This window comes from Tursiops truncatus, chromosome 1 (assembly GCF_011762595.2).
Source record: "Tursiops truncatus isolate mTurTru1 chromosome 1, mTurTru1.mat.Y, whole genome shotgun sequence".
NCBI lineage: Eukaryota > Metazoa > Chordata > Mammalia > Artiodactyla > Delphinidae > Tursiops > Tursiops truncatus.
Window position 1 is genome coordinate 51,170,501 of NC_047034.1, and position 25,700 is coordinate 51,196,200.

Below are 25,700 nucleotides of genomic sequence, written 5' to 3' on the forward strand. Positions count from 1 at the left end.
AGTAAACCCTGTTGGTGATGACTGCTCCCACCATGGGGGAGGAAAGGGCAAGTGGGTGTGAAGATGCAGACGGTTTATAGAGACACAAATATTTATAGTTTTGTAAACTCTAAAGAGGAAGAAGAACACCCTTTATTACAGCTGGGGTAAAAAAAAAAAAGCCCCCTATCTAAAATGGAAAATTCCCGTCTGCTACAGACAGAAGGAAATAAACAGCAACAGGAGTTCAATAGAAATCACTCCGAAAGTCCAGTTTTGATACAACAGCTCTTATCTGTGTCCTCTGGAACAGTGTATCCCCAAATCAGATAGCTGTCCATCCAGAACCAGTCTTCGTTGATCAATGGGATAAACTGTTTTGTTTGGATCTCGGTATTTGCATGTTTTCCTAAAGGACAAGGGAACCAGAGTGGGGTTTTTAAACTGGCAGAGGAATCCCTGAAAAACTCATTCTGACAATGTCCTACTGCGGTCTGTGTGCTCTATCAGACAGACACGTGGTCTCTACCAGGTGAGCCACCAGGCTCATCTCTCATTCACATGTACCTCCTACTTTGCCTCCTCTAACAACTGCAGTGCTTTCAACAAGAGGACAACAATAATAAAAATAGCAATAATTAAAAAGGTAATCTACATTATTAACTTCCTTTGGGTATATTACAGTGGTATTTTCTGTACATGGCCCAGAACTAAGTTCCCTATGTACACAGAGCCGGGGGGTGGGGGGGGGGAGGAAGCGTCGACCTTGGAAGTCTTAGCCTTATGCCCTGAAAGACAAGGTTCCTTTCTTCATTGGAGAGTTGCTCGCCACCCTGCTGTTCTGAAGTAGCAACATTCTGTAAACCTGGTGGGGCTGGGGAGAGGGCTGGGGACAGGAGAGCGGGGGCATTTCCTTCTGTCTCCTCCCACAGTCTGTCTATTCACAAAGCCCATCAGCAGCTGCTGTTTTTGAATTCACCATTCTCCGTGATGGAAAGCTTGGTGGGGTTGGTGGGGGAGATGCCATTGCGGACCTGCATGCTGTACCGCTCCTTCACTTGGGTCAGCGCGCTCATCAGTCTGGTGTTGGCCGAATCCAGCGACACGATCCGTTTTTCCTACAACACACCAATCATGGCTTTATTCTGGCTCCATGCAGGCAACTACACCGTAATATTCTATTGAATGACTGTTCTAATGCTTTCTATCAAACAGCAGTACACATGATGCTTCCCAGACAAATGGAACGTCTCTGCCTCTTTCTGCACCCTAGTCAGGCCAGCTTCCCCTGAGCCCAACGGGTCTGTGTTTATTTTCTCTCTTTTTTCCTTTCAGCATTAGCAGGATTTGTTATTAATCATCGCTTGGGACCCTAGGACATCATGTAAAAATGACACCATGTGTTACGTCAGACTATGAAACAGAGGTGTCAAGCTGCCTTGCTGTATTAAGTACTTTGGGTCAAAACTAAAACATGGGAATTAGGTGGCAAAGAAAGAAGCACCAGAGGTTTCATTTCACAGAGGAGAAGTGCATGTGATCTATGGGTTCTTAGACCCTGAAGGGGGCACATCAGTCACATTTGGAAAGAATTCACATGGTGCTCAAAACTGAAACAATACATGGTGGCAGTTTATAGTCACCAACAAAGTGAGGATGCAACAGCAAGAGGGGGAGAAGCAGCCAAAAGCTCAGACCAAGGAGTTATTTGAATATGGGAAGGGAGATGTGGCCAAAGGGGGATGCCAGAAACATAACACATGAAAACAAACAGAGAACACAAGCTCCTAGACTCATTCCAGCTCAGAGGTACTCCAGGAAAGCTACCCAATAAGGAGACTGCTTTCATTTTACTTTTGAATCTTGGGGAAAAAAAAAAAGGCTTAGAACAAATATTTTGGAACCAAAGACTGTTGAATACACAAAAAAAAAAAAACCAAGAGAAAAAAGAGGGAAAAAATGGCAATCTAGAGAAAAGTAGGCTCATCTAAATTAAACAAAAATAAAAATCATCCCATCAAAATATTATCAGTCTCACAAAGACTAGGAGAGAAATCCTAATCTTAGCTTCACCAGCTAGGTAAATCATCCTAGAACCTTTCCTACATGAAGTTGCCATTTTTTAGAAAACAAGTTAACGCTGAGAAGGACAGTCTTTACCTACATCTATGATATCAAAAAAAAAAGAAAACAAAAGCATGTGAGGAACAATCCTTAAAGCCAAAAAGAGCTTTTCTACCCAGGGAGTGTTTTAATTTACTCAGGGAAAAGCATGGTAAGGATAGTCATGGTCAGGTTCAGAGAGTACATACAAGGGCTGAGGGTTAGATGCTATTCCTTGCTGTTACAGCATAGCTCCACAGGGCCGTGAGCAGTACTGCTCTGCCAGAAATGTGCTGCCCAAGGATGCAGAGTGAAGACCACTGCCCTGGGGGGCAATTTAGGTAAAAGCATATGCAACAACAGCATCAAGTAAGGCTTCCCTTTAATCTCCTGCTTTGGGGGTGGGGCGGGGATCTATATGGCAGCAGGGCTGGTGGTCACAGTTTCAAAAGTATGAAAAAAACTAGCTCACACTTGTTATTATTAACATTTTTTTTTTCCTTTCCTTGATGCAGAACTCAGGTGGTAAGATACAAAAAAATCAGCATTATTAACTAACCCCTAATCTAGCCTAAGATGCTTTTTACTTTGGAAAGGTAACTTGTTTTAAGGATAAGCAAAACTCAAAGAAAGAAAGAACTACAAGGCTTTAAAAAATAATAATTAAAAAAATTACGGCCAGTGGAATTTACTGGGATAACAAGTATAGATCTTTTAAAAGTCAGTAAGGCTAAGAATGATTTTCTTTATTTATTTCCTGCAAGAGTAACAGCTGAAGTCAAGCAGCCCTTCTACTAAACAGTTGAAAGTTTCCAAGTGGAGAAACTCCCTTCTGTAACTCCCCCCACTGCCAACCTTTCAAAGTAAAACAAAAATAAAAAAAAAAAAAATCAAACAGGGACTTTTGAAAGTCAAGTTCAGTTGGCAAAAGATGGCCTTGACTTCTCCATTCTGCCTGGATTGAATGGCAAAGCAATCTAGTTCCTGCCTGACAGGAAGGATTTCAAGTGTGGGGAGTGCAGGAGCTGGAATGTGTAGGAGGCCAGTGCACCGGGCCAGGGCTGGGAACTGCTCAGCTAGAGAATGGACGGGTTACTTGCCTGTTTGCATAATCTCATCTCCATTTATGACCTGTAATTTAACACAGCGGAGATATCACTTGCAACAGTAACTAGGCAGCTGCTTGCTTCTCCTAGGAGGAAGTTCTCCACCTGAGTCATATAGAGAGATCCGGGGGTGGGGTGAAAGGTGGCACAGTCCCTGGTCTGATGTTTAAGAAATGGTCCCTTAGTACCATCACCAGGATCTCCATGGTGGTGCTACAAGGCCCAGGACAGGGTCACCAGGGGAGTACTCATCCTCTCCCAGTTCCAATAGAAAGTGGCTGACCCCGGTGGGGCCTTTGGAGCATAAACTGACTCGAGGAGATGGAGAGGCTGAGTTCAGGGACCAGCCTTGTCTGTAGGGGCACAGGGCTGCTGAGAGAGAAGATGGAAACCAGTTTGCTGGGTACCTGACCTGTCCTGTTTTGGGAAATATTGGGCCCATTGCTAGTATAAGGAAAGCAATTCATTTCAGAAATATTTTTTAACTGCCAGTGGCACCAAGGCAGATGCCAGGGACATAAAAGTATGGGTTCCCTCACTGGAAAGCTTTCACCCCCAAACATGTCCTCATTCTATTAAATAATGCCAGAAGGGCTGCTCTGCTCCATCAAACACTTAAGATGTAAGATTTATCCTTTCAAAGGAAAAGTCATTTGTTACAAAAGACACTAAAGGATTTTCATAGTCTTTTGCTAGAATAAGATTTTAATGTATCAGTGAGACAACAGCTGGAATTGGGAAACCTTCCTTTTAAGGAGATTATAATTTTTTAAAAAACTAGTTTTAGTGTTTATCATCTGTGCTGTGCATGGTGCAGTGGTTTTCAAAATGTGGTCTAATGGATTCTCCAAGTGTTCTTTAGGGATCCATAGTGAGCCTCCAGTAGAAAATTTATTATACAGTAATAAATTTCGTTGAGAGAAGCCCTTGTTCTTGAATGGTCAGCAGGAACAGCTGGAAAGCCATCTATGGGAGGCACCTCTGATTCCGCCAAAACAGTCCACAGAATCAAACCATTTGAAAACCACTGCCTGAAATATGGACCCAAACTGTTATCTAGTTTAGCCAGACCACAAGTCTGACATTGACTGATGCTTTGAGGATAACAGTTCTCCCATTCCTGAATGGTGACGTCCTCGTGTTAACTGAGAGAAGGTTCTTACTTTCCAGAGTTTTTGAGCCCTGATGAACCTGATTCCCTCCCTTGCTTTCACTTTCTATGCCTATGACTCCTGCTCCATACCCAGTCATCTTACTCTAGACGTCAAAATGGGGGCAGAGGTGGGGTAGAAATCTTCAGAAGCTAATGATGAGGTTGTCTTGACAGGCAACCGAGAAGGTGGAAATGCTGTATGCACAGAGCCACGACTACAACACCCCCAAGCTCCCTCTGCTTAAGACTGACTCGGTTTTAGACAAGCTGAAGTTATTAAAACGGTCTGTATGATTTCATTAGAACTAAAATCTATTCGGGTGTAGTTATTAATAGAACTCTCTCTGCTTTACACTGTCACATTGAAGATCCCAAAGTGAACACTTATCAACACTTGTTTCCCTGACTAAATTGCCTTCTTTATCCAGACTGTTTCTCTTAAGCCTCTCAGATGAATTTTTACAGTGTGCCTGTCGAGAAGGCCTTGTCTCTGCTACCCTTCCCTCACCTACCTTGGGGACACCTAGAAAAGTTTAAAAAATGGACCAAGTAAGAACTTTCTTCTGATTCTTAGGAGGTCTAAATATCCAGAAACTGCAGAATTCAAAGGTCCAAAATATTCTGGGAACCGTGCTGACGAGAGAGCATCACAACTCACCCTCGACTGCCGGGTCTCGTGTATGTGAGGGAGTAGGAGGCCCATGACGCACTCTTCCCATGGCTGTGCTTTCAGCCTTACTCCCAATTCCTTTGAAAAATAAACCCCATCCCATATTAGCCCTGTTAGGAAACTAGACTGGGGGTAAAATGCGTGTTTAAGAATACTGGGGGCTCTGCCATAGACTGACTACTGGCTGATAAGGAGAGAAGAAAGTTGGACATAAAGTCCTTGCTCCCATTTTTATTTCAGAGCTGAGGGAAATGATATGGTACTTAAGGGTGAGAAACGCAAACCTGGCTGGGTGGTCTTCAGGGAGGTGATACATTCAGTGGCCAGACCAGCCACATCCAAGCTGCACTGCCGTTTTTTATTTGTTTCACTCTAAGAAATACAACCATGTTTTGCACTGATAAAATGAAAAAGGAATTAGAAACATTTCCTGCCTCCTGGATTTTGCTCTGATCACTGACGTGAACCTGGGAGGGGGTGCTCTTGGCAGTCATCCGTCATGCCATTATTATCACAGGTAGAAGCTGCAGTGAGCAGAGGCCCAGGTTCTGATTTCATCAACCAAAAGAGGCTCTCCAAGCACAGCGCCAACAGAGAAGGGCAGCCAAGCGAATCCCAGGCATCAATGCCAAATCCGGAACCAAAAGAATAACAAGGAAGGGTACCTTTTACAACCCTGTCTTTCCCCTGCAGCTAGACTACTGTTTGGGGCCAGAGGCTGATGGCACAGTGGACGTGACTGACAAGACTGTGAACATCATAGCCAAGCAATGGTCAGTGGAGGTCACAAGCCAGACACATGCAGTGTACTTTTCACAGGTACCCCCTTAGAGAATCCCCTCCTTTCCAGAAGGAAAGAAGTAAACCCCATCATGCACTAGGTTGAGATTCGTCGAGCAACTGCACTAAGCACGCTAAAACTTTGCTAGGTTAACAGACTTGTCACCAGTAAAGGAAAGAAAAGGTCATAGAGGTCACAAAGAAACTCTTTTACTCTTCACAAGGTAATGTTGAGAACTTTCCAGTGACCTATTGTCCATCATGTGCCTTGGCATTTGCAAAGGGTGGGAAGTCAGGAGATAAGTTATTATAAACAAGTGCCTTCCACTAGACTAACAACCTGCTTACCTGTGCATCAATTATTTTTTGCTTTGCATCGATAACTGCTTGCATCTCAGCATGATCCTTCTTCAATTCCTCTTCCACAGCCATTAGCCTAGAATGGGGTAGTAAGGAGAGATCAATATCTTCAAGGAGAGAGCTGGCTAACGTAGAGGACAAGAAACCCACACTCAGGACAGCTCAGTACTGCCACTCCTTCCTAGTACAAGATCTGCAACCACGCTCTATCTTCTCACCCACCTTAGAAGAAGACATCCAAAGTTGATTTCTCTACTGGGACTGGATTTTTACCTCCTCTGGAACAGCATTCCCACAATTATTATCTCCCTCTTTTCTATCAGATCCTTTCCTCAGCACAACTTATTTCATCTTAAAATAGCAAACCAACCCACAAAAACCAAACCCTCTCCTAATCTTGTTACCTTGTAACAGCTGACCTTTCTCTTCCCCTGAACAGCTAAGTTTCCTCAGAGCGTACTCTACACATAGTAGGTCTACTTTCTTTCTCTTCCACCATTCACATCTTAGCCCCCTGATGTTTAAACTCCATGAAAAGCCTCTCGGTAAGACTGCTAAATACTTATGTGCTGCTAAAACAGCAAACCTTCTCTGACTTTAAGTTACTTGACCTGCCTACAGCATTTAACAACACTGAAGCACAGTGGTCATGAGCATGGACTCTGGGGCTTGACTGCGTGGTTTCAAATCCCAGCAGCAACACTAAGTGACCTTGGGCAAGTGACTTAATGAATTTGTTGCCTGTTTCTTTATTTGTAAAATGAGAATAATAATAATGCCTACTTCAGAGGTTGGCATTAATCAAATTATTATTAACAGATTAAACAAATTTTATCTGTAAAGTGCTTAGAAAAGTACCTGGCCCATAGTAAGTGCTATGTAGTGTTTGGTAAAATTGTCCCCTCCATTAGTCTCCCTTGGACATCCTTGGCCTTCTCCTTTGATTCTCTGGCCCTGAAGACATCCCATGAAACTCCCTTCCACCTCTCTGGGCTTGCTGTAAAAAACTAAGTTAGGCTTTGACATTGAATATGTACATTTTTAAGATTCAGTTTTCCTCTAAGACCTCTCAAGTGAGTCACTAAGTTTTAATTTTTTCTAATTGTTACAACTAAAGGAAAATAGACTACCTCTATCTTCAAAGGAAGGGCACTAAGGTCTCACATTTAGAAAAGTGTAAGAGATATAGTCAGCCGTCACCTTTGTACCAAGTACCACAGAGGACATGCAGAGTTGCAAATGGCTTCTGCTGCCATTGCTTTAGGATTCTCTGGGTCATCGTCCCACCTCTTTGCAGCCCTAGCTACCTAGCCCACGTCCACCACCAGGTGGCCTCTGACCTGCTGATGATGCTCTTCATCTGGCTATCCTTCTCCTCCTGCTGCCTGCGCAGCCGCTCCTCGCTGTCCTCCAGCCGGGCCTTGTACTCTAGCAGCAGCTTCTGCATCTGCTGCTCCTGCACCAGCAACCGGCGCTCATACTCCTCTAGCCGCCGGCTGGACACTCGCAGGCGCTCCTTCAGTTTAGTAATTTCCTGTTCGTACTAGAGCAGAGGAGAAGAGGCACCACAGACAAGGAGAGAAATACTGGAGTTACGCTGGTTTTAGATGTTAGTGATTTATTTTTTATGATAGAAACCCTAGGCAATGGAGCTGGATGCTGCCTGAACTGCCATTCCACGGGCTGCTGACGTTCTTTAAAATTATCAACAGGCATCACTTAGGAGCTCTGCCCGCCTTCTAAAATTACATTTTTAGCCTTACCTTGGCATTCCAAATCTATATATTTATGTATCACTCTCCACATTAAACTACCAGTTCCTGCAAGCCACATCCAATCTGTGTATCAAATGGGAGCAGGAAAAAAAAAGATCAAGCATTTAGAAGCCTGACAAATGACTTAAAATAAGCCAAAAGCCAGTTGTCTACATGAGAAAAGATTTCTGTATCATCACCTGTACTGCAGGATCTCTGACATGCCTTCACTCATCAGACTGCCATTCTTTCACCCTACTAGAGCCAGCCCTTTAGAGAGCAAACAGCACTTCTATAATGTTAAGTTACTAAATCAATAAATAGAATTTTATGGCAGAATAGGCTATTGCTGCTTTCTCCCCAGCTATAAAAGTGTAAAACATTCAGGTCACAAGCTCTAAGCAAAAGGCCTACATGTTCTCTGGGGCTGATTAATACTGCCTCTTGGCCCATTTTCACTATATCGTTCATCTGCCCAGTTTGCTACTGCTTGTTGGAACACATGTCTGTTTTCTCACTAAAGCTTTATATAAATTTATATTCACTAAAGCTTTATACAATTCAATTGGTTACGTGGCCCTTTCTTGTACTGAAGCTGCTGTGGGTTGGGGTTTGAGTAACTGGAGTGTCAAATTTCTGGGTGAGGTGAGAAGCATTAAGCTGTCTTGTATATGGCCTATTTAAATTCATTAGTAATTAATGATAAATCCATATGCTGCTTTGTAAAATGCAATGTATTTTTACATAATATTCCATTTAATTGACAATCAGACAGTTAGCTTCTGCTTATCCAACGTCATGGTCCTACACTATGCTTATTAATCCAGAAGGTCAAAGATGACAGTTCTTATACAGTTTGAAGAGGTAGACTACGTCAATAAGAATAGTTTAGGTTCCTGCTGATAAGTAAGCAGAAGCTACTTGTCTGGCTGTTAATGAGGTAATGCCATACATGGTGTCAATGTTCTTGTTTGATAATCCTTATTCTTCATGTCAGCTTTTCTTAACAAAACAAAACGAAACAAAACTGAAGCAATAGATAATGTCTTTTTTTTTTTTAGTCAGTGTCTTTTAAAAAAACAGCTATAGTGTTACAAGTTCTTTACCCAGAAAAGGTGAAAAGAAAAACAAAAAAAGGGACTTCCCTGGTGGCGCAGTGTTTAAGAATCTGCCTGGCAACGCAGGGGACACGGGTTCGAGCCCTGGTCCAGGAAGATTCCCACATGCCGCGGAGCAACTAAGACCATGCACCACAACTACTGAGCCTGCGCTCTAGAGCCCACGAGCCACAACTACTGAAGCTCATGTGCCTAGAGCCTGTGCTCTGCAACAAGAGAAGCCACTGCAATGAGAAGCCTGCACATCGCAACAAATAGTAGCCCCTGCTTGTGGCAACTAGAGAAAGCCCTTGCACAGCAATGAAGACCCAACGCAGCCAATAAATAAATAAATAAAAAAACAAAGAAAAACAAAAAAAGACAAAATCATTACAAAGATATAGAAAGGAAGTCTAGTCCAAGGGTAATCTTGACTTTGGTTAGTTATACAGAAACACTAAATATTCACCTAAAATGACTAGAAACGAGTAGCAGAGTTTTCTCCAAGTTAAGTCACCTCATATTAAAAAAAAAAAAAAAATTAGAGCTAATCCTCCCACCCCAGCTTGATGGACATTTCCGCATATTTTCAAACACAGACACTACCTGAATTATCATACACAGATACGTATATAAGGGTTAACATAAGAGGTGGAGCTGAAGTTGGGGACCCTGGGGAGATCATCTCCTTGGCTAGACGACCCTTTGGGTGGCCTATCACTGTGTGGGCAATAAAGACAGACTAGGTTCTACCTTCTCAGCATGCTTGGCTTCATCTTGATTTTGCTCGGTTTCTTCTACATCTTCTTCATATTGCCCATTGTTCAGAACCCAGGCTGCTGTCCTCTCTACTGGGGACATTGTGGCAGAGTCCACAGGTGACTGAACCTGCGTCAGAAATACCTATTAGCATCTCCAAAAAGAGCTCATCCACAGTTAGGTTTCACAAAGAGAGCTATTCTTAGAAGACATTATTGTGATCCCTGTTTTCTGTTAAATGTTCCCAGTTCTAAATAATATTTTGTTACTGCAAGGGCTGGTGGTGAGGGAAGAGAATATCCATTTATACAAGGATAAAATCTTCTGAAATGTTGTGAATAGAAATCACATCTAAGAACCTGCCGTTTTTTCCCTCCAAAGAGGGAAAGCCAAGGCCTTAAAATTGTTAATTAGTCCAATGGTTTCATTAGGTCATTACCTAATGAAATTACGATGATGACAGAATGAGAGAAGGAAAGCACAAGTTGATGGTTGATTGCTCAGGTGAGGAAACATCTGCTTAACCAGGGATGATCAGGAACCAAGGAATTGATTAATGCTAAACAACTCACAAGGTACCCATTTATATATCAGAATGCCAAATTCTTAATTTTCACATCAACCATTTAGGGAAAGAGAAAAAAAGTGATATTGGTCATTTTTACAGACACTGACTTCTTCATGGGTTAACATCACTCAGAAGTCCATATTTTACCAGAAAGTTTCTTGATGAATACAGGATCAAAACAATGGACATCAACATAGTCTAAGGGATATTTCTATCCAGTTAGGATAGCTAGATAAATTGCCCTTTTCCAATAGATATGCAGAGTGATAAGAATTCTGGCTTTGAGTAGCAATTCTGCTATTTACATTGTCACTTAATCTCTTAAATACTTCTTTCCAAAGCTATTGAATAGGGCTACCACTACCATCACCACCTATCCTGACCATCTCCCAGGGAGTTCTAAGGACTGAACAATATAATGTATGTGAAAGTTCTCTGGAAACTATGGAGTACTATAGAACTTAGATGTTATTACTGTATTTATGTTTAGAAAACTGGCCCTGGATATGACAATTTATATTGGGCTACTGAACATTAGTGCTTTCTCCATAAACAGTGCTAGAAATAGACAACAAATTCTTTTTCTCTGGCTTTCTTGAGAAGAAAGAGAGAGACAGATAGAACAAAGCATTTTTATGTGAGTTAGCCTTTTTATAATTAAAATGAATATCTATTTTGAGGACCAATACTCTATAAATAATTGGAAGGGAATTTTCTCTCCCATGCAGAGCTATGTACCTTAAGAATCTTTATGTCATTTTGGAATAAAACCCGGTTAAACTCTAAATATATAGATATTTTAAAATAAGGGGTATCTTGATGACTTTGAGATTTAGAAAGACTAGATGAAAAAAATTGGTTGCAGAGACAAAAAGGTTCTTTGGGGGAGACTTTAAAAAATATTCATACAAAAGTAGTATGAGGGTATTTCCTAAAGGTTTGAAGAAGAACCTGGTTTGGCTGATTTACAAACAGATTACAGATACATATCGATAAAAAACAGCTTCATGCCTGAGGCACACACAAGCAACGGTGAATGAACTTTTAGAAATTCCTTCTTTAAAGCCATTTTCTCCACTGTGTCAAGAAAAACATAAACATGTCTTAAACTTCAGTACCCTCAGTTCTTAAAAAGTCTACCTTCATCTCCACTATGGTAGGCAGGCTTCTTATACTTCATTCATTTGTGTATCATTCTCATTATTTTTGTCATAACCACGTTGTCACTGATATATTATTTATCATCTCTTTAAAACAACCTTTTTCAGTTAGCTAAGTCCTTACGCTAAGCAATATTATCCGTAAAATCATGAGTTTAATGTTATATATATTATAAATTTATAAATACATTTTATATTAATAGGTATTTTTCTAATATGTGTTAAAATAATTAAATGATTGATTAAATACCTTGTATATTTAAATAGTTTTGAGTATCACACTTTGGAAACACTGACCTATAGACTATAGTATCATTTATATTAAAAAAGATAATAATTATCTACTTCAAAAGTTATGAGAAACAAATGAGATGGCATGTAAAAGCAGTTTGTAAACTACAAGGTACTTCACACACACACACACACACACACACACACACACACACACACACACACACACACACACACCCTAGTTCTCCCCCTACTGGATTTTGAAAGCGGAGCACAATAAATTGCTTTCGTATTTAGAGAAAAATAGTTTAAAAAGGGGTTTAGGTTTTTATTTGATATATGTACACCTGAAAGGCAAAATATTATGGTTCTGAGTCTTTAACAATTAATAGAAAGTCAATACTTAAAGGAGACAAATGCCTTTTTAATTTTAGAATCTTATCCCTTTACCACATAGGGCACAGGAGAGCTGCTTTTCTGTGAAACCAGGATTTTCTATTCAGCTGCTGCTTGAGATAAAGTAGCCACTAAAATGAATAACTTTAATGTTTGGAATTTGTAACTTCAAGGAAGCTAATTCAGTAGCTTTCTGCTTTATAGTTAACAGTATGTTGTTTGCAAGAACTTTCTTCCCCTGTGATTTGTTACGAGTAACTATTTATTGAATGCCAATAAACTCAGTACAAGCTAATAGTATCCCTAAGAACATACTAAAGAGAGATCTTAGCCCCTAAAAGCATATTAAAAACAACTTCTTAGGTAATCTAGGCATAAAATGTAAAGTGAGAAGCTGTAAAAACAGAGTTGATTCATTTCACTGGTGTTGGTGGTAGCTACCATATCTTCAGAAGGACTAACAATGTCCAGTGAATTATGAGACAGTGTACAATGGGAACTGGGCATTCCAGTCTATTCCTATTTTATTGGTTGAATCTGTTTTTCAACCACTTCCTCATATACCCTAGCACTTTGCATGGCATACGGTAGGTGGTCAATAAGTTTTTTTTTTTTTTTTTTTTTTTGCGGTACGCGGGCCTCTCACTGTTGTGGCCTCTCCCGTTGCGGAGCACAGGCTCCGGACGCGCAGGCCGAGCGGCCATGGCTCACGGGCCTAGCTGCTCTGCGGCATGTGGGATCTTCCCAGACCGGGGCATGAACCCGCGTCCCCTGCATCGGCAGGCGGACTTTCAACCACTGCGCCACCAGGGAAGCCCGGTCAATAAGTTTTAAAAAAATAAATCAGACTATATATAACTATTCCTTGTATTTATGATAAAACCTTTACATAATTATAAAGAGCAGAAAAGTAATATTGAACAAATCAGAAATAGTTTTATCTACATTGAAGACTATGGAGGTGATTTTTATTTCAAAATTTTTTTCAAAATTATTTTTTATTGTAATATGTTCTTCATATGAAAGAACTATATACTGTCTTTTACATCTACTTGATTGGTCTTCTGAGTGCTGGTCTTATTTCCTGATTAGACTGTCAACCCTTGAAGCATGGCACCATATATCATAGAATTTTTTTTCTTTTGGAATGGTAGTGACTATGTCATTGCACAATTAATGCTCAATAAAATATTATTCATTTATTATTACTTTGGATTCTCTTTAGAATTCATTACCAAAGTACAATTTATTACTAAGAGAAGGATACCCTATGTTTTTCCTCTAATCCTTTGGAAGTACATCAAAGGCTTTTCCTCAGTGATTGTTCTAGCTCCTTTATAAGCTGGATAGCTAACAAAATTTATTACCTCTAGTTTATAGTCAAAGAAATTGAGAAAAGAGGTTGGTAAATGTTTCAGATGCCATCTTGCTTAGCTATAGCCTTAAGAAGAGCATTTTCTTCATTGACTTCCAACAGTGGGTCATTAAAGAAAATGAAGGATGAAAAAGACGAAATGAAAAGGAGCACGGATTCCTATTAGGAATATCACCCTTTTGAGATAAAGCTTTTATAGGGTTTCTCTGGGAAAAATAATAACGCTTTAGGGCAAAAGGGCCTGAGAAAGCAGTTTCACTGATCCTACAGTTAGCCTGGCTATGCTGAGGATAACTGAGAACAGGCCAGTTCCCTGTTTATTTACTAGATATAAATAAGACTTGTTGCTTTCAGCTTCTCCACAGTCTGAAATAGTCAGGTTCCCATAAATGAATAACACTATTGCTATCAACACCAAAGAAAGAGCTGACTAAATTAGTAAGTAAACTGAGAATCCTTGAAGAGGTTGGTTAGGCGAGGGTTCAACAAATCCAAATGTGAAAACTGTAGCATCATTCTGATAGGCTTGTCAAATACCTATTTAAAAAGCCTCTTCAAATTAGAATTTCTAAGGTTAGGTAACACGCTATAATCTGAACAACTCATATATTGTAAATAGAGTCTATTATGTGCACAGAATACATGATACACAAAAAAACAAGATGGAGAGGAAAATGATTAAAAAGAAATCCAAACAGAGGCCGAAAAGGGTCAAAAAATTCCTTCTCTGTAGAACTAGGATTTTATTTCCTTCCTACTCAGCAAATGGAGAAGACTGAAGCTAGTTACATTGCCAACAATGGCCGCTCCTTTGTGCTAAGATACAAATGGAATTTGCATGGGACAAAACCTCCAATAATTACAAATGCCGGCAGAACAATCCCCACAAAGAAATCCTCCAGTTTTTGGGAGAGAAGAATTCCCCAACACAATTTGCAATTAAAATATGTAAAGGAATTTACGTAAAAAATGTGCTGATTATATAGAACATCAGAGGCTTCATGGGACTGAGATGAGAAAAGCAAGCAAGAATGATAAGGAACAAAAAAAAATAATAACATACGTTTGAAAGAATAAAACATCTGCATAGAAAAAGCCAGTGTAGAAAAAACAGAAAATTGAGCAATCAAAATACAGTGATTTATGGTTTAACTGGTATGACAGTGGCAGCACCAGCAAAGGCACAAACAGGGCTGAATATGTAAAGCTGTGCTGTGGCTATGCCTCACTTCATGCCAACATAACATAGACATTCCCAAGCTCATTAATGGCTATGGCTCAAAAGTATTTTAATTGGTTGTCTGAAGACCATATATGCATTTCCTACCTCCCATCTATTCAAACAGCTTTCTATTCACGCACAGAAACACGTAGTGCTTATATGATAGGTGTTATTGTTTTCCTACAGCACAGATATTATAAATGACAATTCATTTCCGATGATCACACAAAAGGCTATTTAATTTACAATATCTATTAACAGTCAGTCTGAGTCACGGGTCCTGGGAATTGAGGACAACATGATACAGGAGGGAAGGGTAAGCATTCTTCTTTTCTCTCCAGGGCTGGGACTAAATCCACCTTTGAAAAGTAGGCAGAGGGCCCACCCTGTGCCCTGTCTTGCCCCTCTCTGCCAATCTGATATTCTTCTCTACTCCTTATCTCATCCTCAGGGCCTTCAAGCTGCACTAAACCCCCACGTAGACATCTGCCTCCACACAGTACTGCATCTCTGAAATTACTTATCTTTCTTTTCTCCTCTCAGTCAACAATTTAATTCTCTGAAAGGGGTTGATCTCAACTAGAAGCTAGCATAAAATCAAAGTATGGAAACTAATTCACAATAAGATGGGAGAGACTGATAGCCTCCTAACGCAAATTAAATGTACATATATGACATATATATAAAAGATATATATATAAAAGCATTTTCATTTAAAGCAAAGGAAAAAATTATATAATATAATCATTATGTAAATTAATAGAGTATAATCTTTTTTCCTTTTCTTTAAATTAAAATGTGTATTAAATCAAATGAATTGGTGAAATTTGGGGAAATATAACAAAATAAAAATGAAAAATTTAAGACTGAAGAAAAAGTTTATTTCTCAGGAAAGAACTGACCAACTAGGAGGTTTTGCCCAGGAAGTTGCCTACCAGAATCAGCTTAAGTTTTCATCCCTTCTTCTACTTCTTTATCTAAGGATTCTGTAAATGTTCTAATTTTTTTTTTAAACAATAATTATCAAAGTAGAGGCAAGGGCTCTGACCACAGCAGAGTGGTGGCAGAAGCAGTCCAATCAGTAAATGCCTACCTATAAAAACGCAAATATACTAAAGAGATACATTGGGGGTCTCACTGCAGTCTCCTCTGACCAGTGATTCTGCTGACAAAAGGATTTGTCATAGAACTCTTCTAATCACAAAGCTCCCTAATACAAATAAAGTAGGATTAGGTTTCAAAAAAACTTCAACAAAGCTTTTTTTAGGAGAAAAATCTTTTTTAGATGAAAGTAAGATATGTATATATATGCATTTATAAGGTTCTTAGTTTATTTCAAGAGCAAATATGGATTGGTGCCTCAAAATGTAATCTGTAAAGAAGAGATGATAAAATTCTTAAGGAACATTTTTATTTGTGAAGAAAAAAGTTTGATCACCTTATATTAAATTTAGGTGAGACATGAGCTGGGCTTGTCCATGTAAATAGAAATATAAGAGATTTTCATAAATGTTTAGAGAATACTTGTCAACCACCTGTGTTTCTATCTTTTTACCTCTCTTCTTTACCTTGCTTCTATAGGTGCTCAGTTGTTTATTTTTCTAGCCACTTCCAGGAAAGGGCACACGGGGACTTACTACTTCCAGAGGGAGTTGGGGGATGGAGTAGAGAGCAGTTACGTTAAACTCTTGGCTGAAAGTGCAAAACTTTATTCTGGAAACTTAAGAAAAAAAATTAAGGAGGATTAATGTCCAGATTCCCAAAATATATCCTAGTTGATCTGGCCTGCAGATTCACAGCTTAAGTGTCTAATTATTACTCAACCTCACAGATTGTTCTCAGTGCTGAGATCACAGCTCTGCTGCTTGAAGAGACAGAAAGGCCCCTGGAGTGGTTGTTACAGTCTCCTAAGAGTAATGAGGCAAGCTACATTCTGCTGCCTCATCTAGCTAGAAGCCTCCCAAACTTTTCATTTCCTCTTCCATTAAAAGGTTGCAAAAAATAGTTTTAAGTGGAAGCCCTGCTAGCAATTGGATTTCTCAATGATTTATATATAAAGAACCGAGGAAACAGTTGGACCAAGTACCTGGCAGCCCCCTCCAGCACTCAACCCTACCTGCTGTGTCTGCTGTCTCTGGATCGCTCTCACTTTGGGAACAGGGCTCTCTCTGGAGGAAGAGGACTGCTGCCGGGACCGGCTCCCATTTTGCACAGGTTCGGCCACCAGAGCTGCAGATGCCAGTGACATGCTCCCGGTGCTACGTAGGGAAGCACTGTGTGGCAGGGATGGTGGGGCTTTGGCTCGGGCACCTAGCCCAGCCTGGTCCATTTTTCGGATCTGGGCCTGCCCCGTGCTATTCTGCCGTGGCAGAGCAAGAGGTATGTGTCTGTCCGACACAGTGTGCCGCCTGGAGAAGTCCTCACTCTGAGTGCTACGTTTAGTGAAATCTTCCATGCTGCTATTGCTGGGTCCACTGAGTTTGAAGTCTTCACTGTTACTTTGGCTCCTGGAACTGGCAGTGCTTAGGTTCTCCAAACTGGAATCCACAGAGGCCTTTGGCATTGCTGGAATTGGGTTATTGAGGTGATAGACAGGGTTCTGGAATGACAAGGGCTGGAGGCTGCCTGGCTGGTTCAAGGCTGGGTGCAGGGGCCTTCGCACTTGGGGTGCGCTCTGGGGAGTGCTCTGGGTTTCCCGAAGTTGTTTGATGCTGGCCACCTGGGTTATGGAAAGCTGGCTTCCAGTCAGGCGCATTGGCATGTCAAGCATGACAGACGCATGCTCCACTTGGGCAGCATGAGTGTCCTGAAGGTCCATGAGGGAGATGCTCCGGCCATTAGGAAGGCTATTTTCCTTTTCATCCTTTTCAGAGTAAGTCATGCTCTGGGAGGAGGCTTGCTGAACCAGCAATAACGTTTTCCCTCTGAAATAGCTATCTGTGTTGTCCTGGCTTGGAGATTTTAGTTTATGCAAATCACTGTGGAAAAAGAAAGGACCCTTAATTACTCCTGAGGCAAATTCAACGGAGTTAAGATTCCTCAACTCAAGCACATGAACTCTTCAGAAGGCTCAGAGGTCTGGTGTGGAGACTTACATTGGTTTCTAAACACAGATTTCATCATCACAATTCTTAGGATAAGATCCAACATTTTTAGTTTTTCTTCAAAGGCGGAGAATAACACTGTATAGACCACTCCATCCCTGTCTTAGATTTTTACTAGAATTCCAATAATTGCCTAGTTAGGTTTTACACCTCCCAAGGTATTCCAATTCATAGTTAATTGGTTCTGTCTAAACCTTCGAGAAGCCCTGAGTACACAACCAAAGGGTCCCTACTAAAGACACAAGTCTTGCCAATACAGAAAACAAAGTCTAAGCATCAACACTGTATCTACCTGTTCAGCTGACACAGCCAGCTCTAAAATATTTTTCACTGAGGTTCTCAGATTTTTGAGCGCTACAACACCTGAAAATATCAATTTCATAGAGCTCTTAGTCTTCCATTAAGCAGGACATAGGTTCTTTTTATAAGTTTGTTGAATATAACTCTACAATATCATTCTAGAAAATAAGTATCCTAGATCATGTGTATTATTATGACAAACAATTGGATTTATCTCAGAAGATTCTTTCCAACTGCTCATCATTTTAAAGTTGTAAATTCAACAAGTAAGTTAAATAGATTTTTCCCAAATCTCTACATATTATCTCCCTCTGAAATAAGTAGTTCCAATTCTCTCTGAAATTCATACCTGTCAGTAGGGTCTTCAAAAATTTTCTGCAGCCCAGAGGAGAGGCTTCCACTGACATTTGGACTGGAGTTATGCTCAGTGAAGCGTCTCAGTTGCTGTTGTATTGGTGTAGGATTAGTCAGAGATTTGGTAATATCAGCAAGAACACGAGGGAGAGGTCCCAATTTTGCCACGGTCGCCTGTAGGAAGGAATTTTCACCCTAATTGGATAATAAGCATTGCGATATCCACCACAGATTGTTTTTGGGACAACGATGCCCATTGATGGAGGGGTGGAGGTTGGAGGGAAGGGTAGGTGTTTGCATATGGGAGTGGCAGGTTCATAATGCATTGTTATGGAGCAGCAGAACCATGGCGTCGAGATGAATGGAGGAGGCGAAACAAGATGCAGCAGACATTGAGGAAAGAAAGGAAATAGAAATTAGGATTATGCAAATAAAAATTAAAAGACATGCTCAAAACAACCAAACTATTGCCATTCCAACTAAAATAGACATGCAAAGCAAACTAAATCTTTGGGAGGCTGGTAGATCAAGGTGGGGGAGGGTAGGGGAAGAACCAAACACCTTCTAACCAAAAAGAACTTTAAGACCAGAGGATTGGCTAGTGTGATGAAACTTCCAAAGAAAAGGGATCATGTGAGGAAAGAAATGCATGCCGACATACAAGAAGGTGTTGCATTCAGGGGTCCAGAGCACTGCAGGGCACACAGTTGATATTGCCATCCACTAGCCATTTAATCTTGGGAACCCTGACCTACTGCCAGCTGAGTTTGCATCAGCAAGACAATTTTTTAAAAAAAATTTAAACAGCAAAGTTATGACACATCTATGAGATGTGTCTAGATAGATGTACTGCTGGTTCCCAGGACCAAACAGAAATTAAAAAGGAGAACGTGTGTTTACACAGCAAAGCCTGTTAAAAAGACCTTGACCCTGAATAAACCAGGTTGATTTCAGAAGATAACTGTATCTGCATCCCACTGATGCAGTTATTCAGTGAAGAATAACTTTTTATGATTTGCTTTATCCATCTCAATCATTTTTTTCTTTGGGGAATTCTCATTCTCATGGGGTCTTATGGGAACCTTCATCCATGAGGCAGTTTTACATGGCTGCCTCCGGGTTTTCGTTGTCTTCTCAACAGACTCTTCTACCCTGCTCAAATGAGTACAGTGCCATCTGAAGAATGTCTTTACTTGCTTGACTCTCTTGAGCCATGATTCATATCCAAGGAATTTACCCTCGGCATAGCTGCAACTTAAAATCTAGCTAGCATTTCTAAAAGTTAAGAAGGGGTCCTTGAGAATAAGAAACAGGTTATTATTTTACAAATGTTTTGGGCACCAGTGGACACCCTACCATTTATATTTCCTCAGGAAGGTGGTCTTTGTTAATAGGTTTTACTCCCCTCTCCCTCATTTTATTGGTGCAATGTTTTTAAAGATAATTGGGGGTGGTGGTGGTGGTGGGATGAATTGGGAGATTGGGATTGACATATATACACTAACATGTATAAAATAGATAACTAATAAGAACCTGCTGTATTAAAAAATAAAATAAAATTCAAAAAATAAAAAATGTTCTGACTCAAAAAAAATAAAGATAATAGGAAAATGGAGGAAAACAAATAAACAAATTCTTATCACAGAAAAATAACTTTGTTTTTTGAAGTTATTCTAACATACCACCACAGATATTTATAAAGTAGCTGTAGCAAACAAAAACATCAATAAATACTTATTGTGATAAACCTAGCCAGAGTCTGTTAGACTGTTTTCCATAACAAATTCTATTCCTCTTTGCAAAATTCGAGAAGGAAGAAAATGATTGGCATGGTATATATTTAGTTATTAATATGGTATACAAAAAAATTCTTAAGCTTATAGTCAGAAAATAAATGATTAAAAATGATAATTGTTTTCTCTATTCTTAATTCACATCTACAGATGAAAAGAAAACATCAGGATTTTCAGATCCCACATAACTCTATAGGTACTAATAGTTATATTAAACCCTCTGACTTGCATGATAAAAATAAATCTCATGGTAAGTTACTTAAACGTGATAGTCTCAGTATTTTTCTAAGTCCACACTTCCGTTAGAAATTACTACATGAAGTTTCTTCTCACTCTACTATACATGAATAAGGCTTCATACAACAATATTTGATATTAGTTTCTAGGCAAATACACAAACATATTTGTTTATAGAAATATATACTCCATTAATTCAGGTAACTACTTAAAAATATATGTTAATAATTTTGTGGCTTATTAGAATTTCCTGGTTTGTAGGGCACATATTTTACTCAGAAATCAAAACTATTTCCTCCCAGACTTCTACGGCAAAAGGTTGCTTTCAACAAGCAGAAAGCATGAATGTGATTACTCTGTAGATATTCTCCAGAATCCAGGTACATTAGGGTTCTCTACCTCCCATCTCCTGTTACCCTTCCCGCCTACTTTACCTTATCAAGTTGGGAAACTACTTCCCACAGTAAGGAATGCAAAACTGAAAGCTCTCGGCCCAGATCAATGTAACCATCAAAGCCTGGGGTGTTTGAGATGGTGTCCGGATTAGAGATCTCCAAAAGAAAGCGCTTCATTCCACCCCATTCGTGTTCTAAAAAATCATTCATGAATGCCATGTATTCCTCTTTGTTACCAAATCTGAAGTAGAGGGAGAGAAAATGAGAAAGAACATATTCAGGAAAAGAGATGTGATCATTTTGAATTGACTTTACACAGACCTATACATTTTTTTTTTTAATTTTGGGGAGGTGACTAATTTGTTTATTATCTATAAGTGATAAATACTAAAACATACTTTCTTAATATTATATTAATAGTCAAAAACTTTGAATAGCTTTCTATTCTCTATAGGGTAAAGACAAAATCCTTTTTTCCTGGTATTTAAAGCCATTGTAAACATTCATTATCAGTATAAACCTTCAATATTGCTAGCTTCTTCAAAGTCCCCCAAATACATTATACTCTTTTTCTTCTCCAAGCCTTTGCTCATGCTATTTATTTCTACTAGAGAACTTCCTCTCTTCTTTGCCTATCTAGGTTCTAGCTATCTTCCAGGCCTAGTTTAAGTCCATAAAACATGTTCCAAAATAAACTAGAAACAATTTTTACAAGAATTAGCTCAAATATGGGTAAACATGTATATTTCTGTGTTAGCATATATATAGAGCACACAAAGTTAAAATAGTGCACTTCTAAAAAGCCACATGCTACAAAACAATGTATCTCATTGAAGTTCTAATCTTTTCCTTCAATACATTGCTACTAGAAACTTGTACTTAAGCTTCAATACTGAGTAAATCTGGGATCGATTTTGCCAGTGTGAATTGCTTCTCAGTGATTTCTTAAAATTGTTTTCTATAAATTATAAAAATTATACAAACTTAAGAAAAAATGGAAAACAATGAAAAGTGGAAGGAAAAAAGGGTAGGTGTACCCATTCCACCACCCAAACATCTGCTATTTACAGTTCAGTGCATTTCTTCTCCAACTGCTTTCTCCTAACGTCTCTTGAAAAAGTTGAAAGCTACAGAAAAGTTCAAAGAATATACAACGTACACCCATATGCCATTCACCTATATTAACCAACTGTTCCCATTTTGCCGTTTGTTTTCACTCTCTTCTCTTTTTTTGATTGAACCATTTTAAACTAAGTTGCAGACATAGCCTCTAAGTACATTAGCACCTATTTCTCCAGAATAAGGAAAACCGCTTTCATAAACCAATGCTACTGTCACTAAAACTTTTAAAAGACATTATTTATAAATTATCTCATATGTAGTTCATATTTAAATTTTACCAATTGTCCCCAAAATGATTTTTATAAATGTTTGTTCCAGTTCAGATCCAATTAAGATTCAAGCAATGCATTGTCTCTTTTAATCTAGAACAGTCCTCCCTCCATCTTTTCCATTTTTCATGATATTGACTTTTTGAAGGGGCCAGGCCACTTGTCTTAGATAATGTAACCATAGAATTTTGACTGATTGCTCTTCCCAATGTTCCTATACTTAGGTTTTTGTGTTTTCATATTGTTGGGATAAAAGTATACGCACCATTTGGTATCCTATCTTTTTTTTTTTGGCTGGAGTTTTTTTTTTTTTTTTGCGATACGCGGGTCTCTCACTGTTGTGGCCTCTCCCGTTGCGGAGCACAGGCTCCGGACGCGCAGGCTCAGCGGCCATGGCTCACGGGCCCAGCCACTCCGCGGCATGTGGGATCTTCCCAGACCGGGGCACGAACCCGCGTCCCCCGCATCGGCAGGCGGACTCTCAACCACTGCGCCACCAGGGAAGCCCTTGGCTGGAGTTTTTAATAAAACTTTTCATTTAATATAATTATATCTGTATCATTTTGCATATTATTGGTTCTTTGTAAACACAACTTGCAGTGGCTGCAAATATTCCACTGAATGCACAGACTACTTAACCATTCCTCTATAAAGTGAATATTCAAATTGATTACAATTTTTTTGCTATTTTTAATAATACCACAATAAAAATCATGTAACATGAGTTACGAGGCACCCCACGCTCATCCAAAGGTTAGGCCTCATGTACTTTTTAAATAATGTTGTTAAAAAGTGGTTATGGTAGTGACACCTACTTGGCAAAGTTGGCCAGGTTCTGGATGACCTTGGCAATGAGAGTTAGAGTCCGAGATGTGCGGTCATCAGGATATTCCTGCATGAGGTTGAAGAGACTGGGAGACATGATGGCCGGGCACAGAAAACGGAGAAACAACGAGGCACTGATGAGCCGCTCGCTGATGTCTTGCTTGCTGCGGTTCAGGCACTGCTGCTTCCAGGATGCAAACACTTCTTTCAACTCACGAGGGAAAACACTGGGGAAGGAAGAAGGACCAAATATAAAAGTACTAGAACCCAAGGAAGCACAGGTGATCCCACTCTGGCCCAACAGAGCCAGGCTATGAGGAGGGCCTAATAGAGAGAGCTTCTGTCTGATTCATGCCTGAGAAGTGGTGGAAAATTCATAGACGTCCAGATGGAGACCAGAAACCCAAAGCTACAAAACTCAGGAATTAGTGTAAACTTAGGTTTGCAAAGTGGGAAAATGGCATGAGGCTCCTGACTAAACCATTTAGTTTACTACAGCTCATCATAATCTCTCTAAAGACTGTTCATCAAAAAGCTTCCAAAATCTCACCAATTGCTGGGGTTAGAATAATGATCAAAAATCATTAACACATTTGTTTGACACTAGTAAATATGTTTAAAAGTCCTCAAAATACTTTTGGTATTCGACAATGTGGTGCTAATATTCTGGGGAAATATTATATTTATGTGGATAGTTCAGAGCAACTTCTGCTTACAAGAGAGATTTAGATTTTAGACAAAAGTGTATTAGGGAAACTTTCAATTTTTCCCATAAGTCCTTCCTTTGGTTGGGAAATAACAGTTAACACTGTGATAACTCATATTGAAAAACTGAAGTTCCAATAGCAGGGAGTGAAGCACCGACAGCAGCTCACCAGTAAGAGTTGATGATCTTGCAGAAAGCCAGCTCACAGCACATTTTCAGGTTGCTCTGATGGTCTATCAGTTCACTAGATGAACATTTGCTGGGATCCACTTCACAGTTTTCATCTGACTCATACAAAGCTTTGATGAACTCCCCTATTTCGAGAGAGAAGATGACGGACAGTATAACTATAAATAGTGTCTTCCTGAAGAGAATAAAAGAATGTAGGATTTCTGTACTAAAATGTGTAATGGGGAATTCGTTCTGATGCCTGACATGGAGGGCACAAAACACTGTTCACGAAGGATTATTGCTCTGGAACCCAAGAGATACCACCTCCTATACGTCATGTTTATTTTCCTTACTCTGGAAGTGGAAAAACAGCACTCATTAACATCATCATCATGGTATTTACAAAAAGAATAATGAAACTACTTTAAAAAATGCTACAACTTTAAATCTTTTATCTGAAATCACAAATATATTTAAATAGCAGGAAATCATTACTTATTATAAAGCCTCTTTACCTTATGAATAATGTTGTTACTATTTTAGAAGAATAAATAACCCAAGTTTGAATGATTAGCTTACCTATGCTTTTAACTGCTAATACTGGTGCAAACACAGATTCAAGTAAGGGTCTCTAGGCTTACCTCTCCTAATGGGGATAGTCATTCAACATAGCACATAGCAGAGCATCTCTTTATATAATTTGGATCTTTTTCCAAATAAATTTAGCTTAGACGCCCTGTTCATATATCTTAGCCTCTATAGAGATATGCCCAGTATTTCCTGAAAGAGCAAATCCTTACCTTACCTGTTTATCACCTGTTTATCCTCCACCATGCACTATACCATGTATTTGTTCTGTTCTATGTTTCACACTGTTTTGTGCTTATTTGTTCACACGCCTGTCTCATCTTTAGGATGAATACCATTGAAGGTCAGGGACTGGGTTCTATTCATGTTCAAATCCCAGCCTATTAAATAGCTTCCAAAGCATTGCAGGGGCTCAATAAATATTTGTTAGAGATGGTAGTATGTTTTTATTTTTTGTTTTTTATAGGTCTTTATGACAGAGGAGTAGAACTTTCACAGCTCCTTTCAAATCTGCTTATATTAACTGAAGTTCAGGCTAGTTATTAATAGATTTCATGAAAGTGAACAGTAATTCCTATAAAAAATTAAGTGGCAGCAGCAATATCAAAGAGCATTTTCTATCAAAATGGTTAGTACTAGGATAAATGAAAGATTTAAAAAATAGCTGTGATACAGGAATGGGAACTGATTATTTGGAAGAACAATGCTTGGAGAAGAGGAATCTAAGTGATGCACAGAAAAGAAAGTGGTGCAGAGAAAAAGTAAAGGCTTTGGAGTCAGAAAGATCTAGGGTCAAATCCTGGACCCATCACTTAACCAACTGTGGGGCCATGAGAAGTCACTTAACTAGTCTGAGTTTTGGGTGCTTTATTTGGAAAATAGCATTAATCACTCCAACCCTCTAGAGCTATGGTGAGGATCTGAAAATAGTGCATGAAAAGAAAAGTGTCTGATATGGTGCCTGGTACTTAGTAGGGGCTCCATATAATAAGTATTGTTATGTACAAACCTTGTAAATTTAGAATAACTTTTCATAGAGTGAAATAATCAAAACTGGTAAAAGCCTTTTAAAAATGTTTACCAACTCTCACAGGATTTCTATTGAACATGTTCTCAACATCAC

General features: G+C 39.4%; 1 protein-coding gene across 16 annotated transcripts in view; it reads right to left on the reverse strand.

Moving 5' to 3' along the window:
* Window positions 1-114: 114 nt before the first annotated feature.
* RASAL2 (RAS protein activator like 2) overlaps window positions 115-25,700 on the reverse strand; it is a 384,407-nt gene continuing 358,821 nt past the window's right edge. For 4 of the 16 annotated variants that reach the window (XM_019952448.3, XM_019952444.3, XM_073803964.1 and 1 more), the window contains 10 exons: window positions 23,988-24,132; window positions 23,103-23,339; window positions 20,936-21,137; window positions 18,467-18,666; window positions 16,830-17,691; window positions 9,756-9,890; window positions 7,492-7,694; window positions 6,140-6,227; window positions 959-1,097; window positions 115-388 (listed from right to left, as the gene is read on the reverse strand). In XM_019952448.3, the coding sequence (XP_019808007.1) occupies window positions 237-388; window positions 959-1,097; window positions 6,140-6,227; window positions 7,492-7,694; window positions 9,756-9,890; window positions 16,830-17,691; window positions 18,467-18,666; window positions 20,936-21,137; window positions 23,103-23,339; window positions 23,988-24,132 (2,363 nt within the window). In that variant the 3' untranslated portion in view covers window positions 115-236. Of the gene's footprint in view, window positions 389-483; window positions 1,098-3,182; window positions 3,214-6,139; window positions 6,228-7,491; window positions 7,695-9,755; window positions 9,891-16,829; window positions 17,692-18,466; window positions 18,667-20,935; window positions 21,138-23,102; window positions 23,340-23,987; window positions 24,133-25,700 lie in introns of those variants that run through there. The other 12 variants (XM_073803956.1, XM_073803933.1, XM_019952450.3 and 9 more) reach the window with 9 other exon arrangements.